Below are 6,126 nucleotides of genomic sequence, written 5' to 3'. Positions count from 1 at the left end.
CCTTGCCGTGTTCCTTAGCCAGTTCTCCTTTCCCTTTCTCTCTTGCCCCCTCTCGGGCAATCCGCGTCGAACATTCAACCCTGACGGCTATGAATTCCGCCTCATGGCACTGCTGCATCTCCTCCATCTTTTGTTGTAGCATCCGGATCATCTCCACTAGGTCGTCAATGCTCATGTTTCTCGTGGTTAGCATTGGGTTTTACAAGTAACTCGGCCCCACGGTGGGCGCCAAAATGTTTTGGTTATGGGGTTGAGTCACCACGCTCCTTCACAATTTGCCTTCTTGTCGTCTGATCTCGCTCCAAACTCCGTTGTCTTGCTCTTCCATCCGGCAGAGAATCTGTCAAAGATCCTCCGATGGCAAAGTCAGTATACGAATCGTTCGACAATTCAATAGAACAATAATAATGTGCAGTAAATGTAACCTATCTACCACTTACCTTTGACCTGTATTTATAGTTTTCGCCATGGGCTTGAGGTTAGTGAAAAGTTAATCATGGTCTTAATAACCCAAAGAACCTACCTGCCAATCTTAGTCCCCGTCCGGTTAGGTTGATTCAGCGTTGTCCTCTTTGAACCGTCTGATCCGTATAGTACAATTATCATGATAAAGTCGTACAAAATATGAAAATTGTCTTACCTTGAACTTGTATACAACTTTTTTAGTTATATTATTATAATTAAACTGATTAAGTTTTTAAAATAAATTTAACTAAAATTGTATTTTCAATTTTAAAAACAACAAATTTAACTGAAGTGGTATTTGATTCTTAAAAAAATCCTTAACTGTACGCTAATTTAACTTCAAATATGCAAAGGATAGTTATAATGTTCAAATAGGGGTGTAAAGATAACTGTAAAAAGCAACCCCAAACTTAAAATTAAAATTCTTAACTAGTAAAAAAGGCTAGTGTCACCATGGTTCACAATACACCAAATCTTTCTGATAAAAAACAAAACAAAACAAAACAAAAAAACAATACACCAAATGTTTATCTTATTTCGTTTTTTCTCATTTACCATAGAAATTTCTTTGGTCATCTATATATTTTTAACTTCTTCCTACATCTCCGTACATTACATTTTTAACCCTTTTAACCTGCACCTTCGTAAAGTGTACCCTCATAGAATTGTGAAATTATTTGCTCTTAACTTCTTTCATCTCCACCCTCTTCCACCAACATACCCTTCTCCCCCTTCTTCCTCCTCCACCACCGCCTCCTCTTAGTCCTTCCTCTTTTCCCTTATTCTTCCATGGGCGTTCCTTTCAACAGAATATATATATATATATAGCCAACAAGGGAAATTTTATTTGGACTAATATTAATTATAAAACTCCTAGTAAGGACGAAGACCAGAACACAGGAAACTTCATGAGGGAAAATGTTACTCAGCTTGTAACAATTATGATATGCTGTCACCTAACAATACAAAATAATTTGAAATTATAGTTGAGTTAAATTTGGAGACCAACCTAAGGAATATTACTCGTGAAACAAAACTGCTATGAAATTTGCTTTAGTATTGCTCAAACCACTACTAATGAATAAAAGGTTGTTTAATACTTAACTTCAATTGGAAACATAGTTTTGTACCTGATTCTATTGCTCAGAAAAAACATTTTAAGAATTTGACTGTCTATCGTTTTTACAATGCGAAGCAAACCAAAGCCAGGCGTCACTACTTATCCCGTCTTTGTCCAGTTATATCTGTCACTCTGCATCTTCCGCAATGCCTAGCTTGTAACATCCACATAATTATTTCATAATTTTCTATATATAAATGAATAAAATAGACGAGTCATTGGTTGCAACAAGAGAAAATGTGTTTTTAATAAGCAAAACAATACATCAACGATGAGAAGGCTAAAATTTAGCCCATGAAGTACCAAACCCAAGACTTACAAGGCTGACACATCAAAGAAATGTGAAAACAAAAAGACGTGTTCCTATGCTGAGGGTGTTAATGACAGTAACCCAATTCTCTGCGTCCATAAGCTCCATAAAACTAGCCAACCATGGTGCATCCACCAGGAAATGTGTGAATCCTTCCATCATTTTATAGTATATATACAGATAGACATGCATAATAGATTTAGATAACCGGTAAAACAGGGCAAGTGAAATTAACAATAAATGCGGAACACGGGGAGAGGTTTTGCAAATAGACCCACCAACAAACGGCTGATATTTAACTGGAGCCCAATTCCAGAAGAAAAGAATACTATGGTCTCTAATTTGTTACATGAACTTGTATTAATTTCTACAAAACTTAGCAGCCAGTCAGTTTGGATATAAGACAACAATCTCTGCCAAACTGGAAGGATCGAAGGTTGCCTAACTTTCACCGTGCGAATTGCATCAATGACGCAACATCTGCTGTAGCTGCAGCACTTGGTTTCTTTGCTCTGGAGGCAGGAGATTTATCTGCTCTGGTGTGAGGCTCATGACCTGTTGAAGCAGAGCTTTCTCCATCTCTGGTGTCAACTGAATGTACCAAGAAAAGAATATCAACAGACTGAGCAGAAATATCTACACAAACTAAACTGTAATTCAAAACAACTACCGCAGGAGGTCGAAGAGCCTGATTAGCAGCACCCATCGGACCAGAAACTACATATGGAGGTCCAGGGGGACCAGAAAGATGTGCTAGGTTATCTGAGGGACCAGGTATCAAAGAAGACCCTCTGTCAACTTGCATAGCATTTCCAGCTTGATTGCCAAAATCAGGCCCTAAAGGCATATTCCCAACCTAACAAAATAAATATAGATTCACTTTCTTATAATCAAATAACCAAAATAAATTTACGATTAGGTGAAATGCCAGCGCGTTAATCAATTAACCAAGCTGATTAAGTACCTTCGAATGAAGCAACGATAAATATTATCAGTTATGTACAGAGAAGGCTAAAAATGGCAGGAAAAAGAAATGATATCTGAAAAAAAAAACGTTTCAAGTGTGGAAAATCTTCTAACTCCAAATAAAAAATAGTTGTTCTAGAAACAATTGTATGAGAAAACTAGGATAGAAAACAAACGAACTACTTTCCTGTTCTACCATTACCACCATAATTCGATTGTCAAATATATTCTTTTTAAGGGTATCTTTAGAAGTTGAATATTGAAGAGAAAATAAAGACAGGGAACATTTTATTTATTTAAATTATAATTCAAAAATAAACAAAAAAATTTGCAAATTTAGTTTAACATAATTTGTTATTTTATTTCTTTGATTGTTAAATTAAAGAATGCTTATTAGAAATCACAAACTTCTCATTCCATTTCCCTTCAATAACACTTCTAAATGTAGCCAATAAAAATAAAAATATAATTTTTCTGATGTAAAAGCTAGTCTATAAGACAGCATGGGAGAAACAGTGCTATTCATTAAAACTAGCAGATAGTTTAATGACTAATAACTTAGGGGGGGAAGGCCTATATTTAAAACAAAAGACTAAGCTTTAATGCAGACAAGTTAGGATTAACTATTCAATGAAGCAAGGAATCATACATTCATAATAGTAATAGAAAGCCCTACACAAACCAATAATGCAGGTGCACTAGTGCCTAGTTGTTCCCCCTCACAATTCAAGGTGCCAAAACGCAGTCTTTAAGTCTTAATCATCAGGAAACCTCAACATACCTGATAAGGTGGCTGAGATGATTTTTGACTTGGAAGTTGTGTCTGACCCTGTGGGAATGCAGATCCAACACTAGCAGTGGGTTTTGAACCTGGCTGAAAATTTAATCAATAAACAATATTCAACTTACATGAAACATCTCATTCAATTATGAATTGTTAACTGAAGCTCATCATCTTACATGAAACATAGACTGTGAAAGGTTGTGAGATGCACCAGCATGTTGAAAACCTAAGTTTGCACCCATTTGGGGGGGATATTGGGGATGGAAGGTTGGCACTGCAGGTGGTGGTCTAATCTGCGGTGGCAGTTGTTGTTGCATAGGTATATGGGGAAATCCAGGTGACTGCAATGGTTGCTGTAACTGACTGGAAGCAGTTGGCATTTGAGTAGGATGAAGAGGTTGTGACAATGAATGAAGTGAAGGAGGAGGTATGTTTGGAAGTTGTGATGATTGTGGAAGCGATGCAAGAGCCACTTGGGGAGCAAGATGTCCTTTAGGCTGTTGTGGCATTGGCAAAGAATGTGCAGAAATGGGCTGAGATTGATGACTCATTGCAGGAACAGCAGATGAAACCGGCACTGAAGATTGATTATGGTGTTTCCTCAGAGGAGTCTGTGTTTGAGATACACCTGCTTGATCCTGTGCCCCACCATGCCCGGGCAATAATGGAGCAGGCTGAGTATTTGGTTGTTGTACTGGTTGTACTGACTGCTGATTGTTCTGCAAAACCATTGGCTGGACTTTTGGAACCTAGAAACAAACAAAATTTATCATCCAAAATTCTATCGAGGGATGGTAGTGACCACATCAAAAGAAAGTAAGTGCATACCACTTGAGGAGCTTGCACCATTCCAAGCATAATTTGGGCCTGATTGAACAAACAAAATAGACAAAAATGTCAAAGAGCTTTGAGTAGCCGAAGACCCTCAATTGAATACTACGGTTACTGAACAATAACTCCAAATAAAAAAGACACGACTACTGTTTTCATTAAAGAATTCCGAACTGCCCCAGAAACAAATAAGTTGATTCTCCTACACTTGCAGATATTAATGCTTCAGTGAGACCACAACTAGAACAGTTCTAAAACAAACAAATACAAATCTGATTGTTCTGAATATAATTCAAATGAAGTCCAAGTAATAGATACACTGACACACGTACATGAAAAATTACGACTTGATGATGACAAAACATTAGGGAAAATATCTCATGTAAATCACCAGAAAATAACTGCATGACCTTACCTAACTAATAAGTATCAAATACAGACGTGCCTTGGTAAATGAAATGAACTCATGTTTAGAAGTTATATGTGTGAAATTCGAAGCATTCAGTGAAGCAACAAAAAGAGAAAAATAAAAGCAAGACATTCAGAAACCCTAAGAACCTGGAAAAGCGCTTTGGTCAACGTAGGGTTTTGGATTAGGATCTGCCTGGCCTGTTGCTGGTTCTGTTCTATCAGACTCTGAGGGACGACAACAAACAAAACGGTTAGCATGGTGTTCTCCATGACTGAAGAAGAAGATGAAGAAGAGATATATGCACCTTCATCTGAGACACGATATCGTAGAGCTGGTTCTTCGACATTCCAGCTAGGTTAACCGACAAGTCCTCGCCGCCACCCTGTTTTCCAGCCATTGCTTCACCAAAATGCCGCAAACCACCGGGGCCAATTAGCCTTGATTAAAAATAATTGTTCAATTCTTCGTCTAAATAAACCACCATTATCAAAAATAAGTTTTGATACATAGTCTAGAAAAGTGGAGAATGCCATAAGAAGCAATTACAGAGCCATTTTGATAAGCCCTTTTGTTTTGCAAAAAGCAGATTCTGAGTTCTTACATATATCTCAGAATACATTATTTGGGTTGCCGTTTGCCCTAGTGCTCTAGGTTAAGAATTATAACATGATGAACAAACTTTGAATTTTTATATTAATTTAACAAGTACCTGTAACACTTGTTGCTACTGATATTAAATTCGTACTAGGTCGCAATTAAAGACATACGCATGAAGAGGACGGACCCGCTATGCGATTCGACGATTCTGCGAACAGAGGAGAGAAACACCAGGAGGACCGACTACCTCCGGCGACGAGGAGAAACGGTGATGGCGGTTGCCGGAATCAGGGCGTAAGGGGATCGACGACGCGACGGTGACGGTGGCCTTGAGGGGATTAATGAGTCGCAACGACAACAGAAAGGAAGAAGGAACTAATTAGGTTTTCATGTTTACACGATCAAACGTCAAAACCGGCGTCGTTTTATTCTCAATTAAAATGGTAGGTTTCATACATTTCCTTTTCAAACAACACATTTGAATTCGCATTAGATATTAAAATCTAAATAGGATAAGTACACATGTCTAATTCAAAATCTATGGCAAAATTTAAACCAACATAATATATTATTAATAAAAATTTCAAGATTTAAAAATAAATTGGTATTTTATCTCATTAAATATTCATTAAAACTATAAG

At 37.3% G+C, this 6,126-nt stretch overlaps 1 protein-coding gene across 5 annotated transcripts; it reads right to left on the bottom strand.

Moving 5' to 3' along the window:
• Window positions 1-1,803: 1,803 nt before the first annotated feature.
• ESP1 (hydroxyproline-rich glycoprotein family protein) lies at window positions 1,804-5,895 on the bottom strand. 5 transcript variants are annotated; one of them, XM_088097675.1, is made up of 8 exons: window positions 5,598-5,895; window positions 5,193-5,356; window positions 5,035-5,112; window positions 4,474-4,512; window positions 3,822-4,394; window positions 3,643-3,735; window positions 2,566-2,751; window positions 1,804-2,486 (listed from the first exon to the last, which is right to left on the bottom strand). In XM_088097675.1, exons 2-8 carry the CDS (start codon window positions 5,283-5,285, stop codon window positions 2,361-2,363), a joined length of 1,188 nt encoding a protein of 395 aa, XP_087953801.1. In that variant the 5' UTR covers window positions 5,286-5,356; window positions 5,598-5,895; the 3' UTR covers window positions 1,804-2,360. The 5 variants fall into 5 exon arrangements, with proteins under 5 accessions (XP_087953801.1, XP_087953803.1, XP_047152243.2 ...); XM_088097677.1 differs by having other exon boundaries at window positions 5,193-5,287; XM_047296287.2 differs by having other exon boundaries at window positions 5,193-5,325; window positions 5,656-5,895.
• Window positions 5,896-6,126: the final 231 nt, after the last annotated feature.

This window comes from Vigna umbellata, chromosome 8, assembly GCF_029865625.1.
Source record: "Vigna umbellata cultivar VRB3 chromosome 8, Vumbellata_1.0, whole genome shotgun sequence".
NCBI lineage: Eukaryota > Viridiplantae > Streptophyta > Magnoliopsida > Fabales > Fabaceae > Vigna > Vigna umbellata.
The sequence above is the reverse complement of the archived record's forward strand: the minus strand, read 5'-3'. Positions and strand labels throughout refer to the sequence as shown.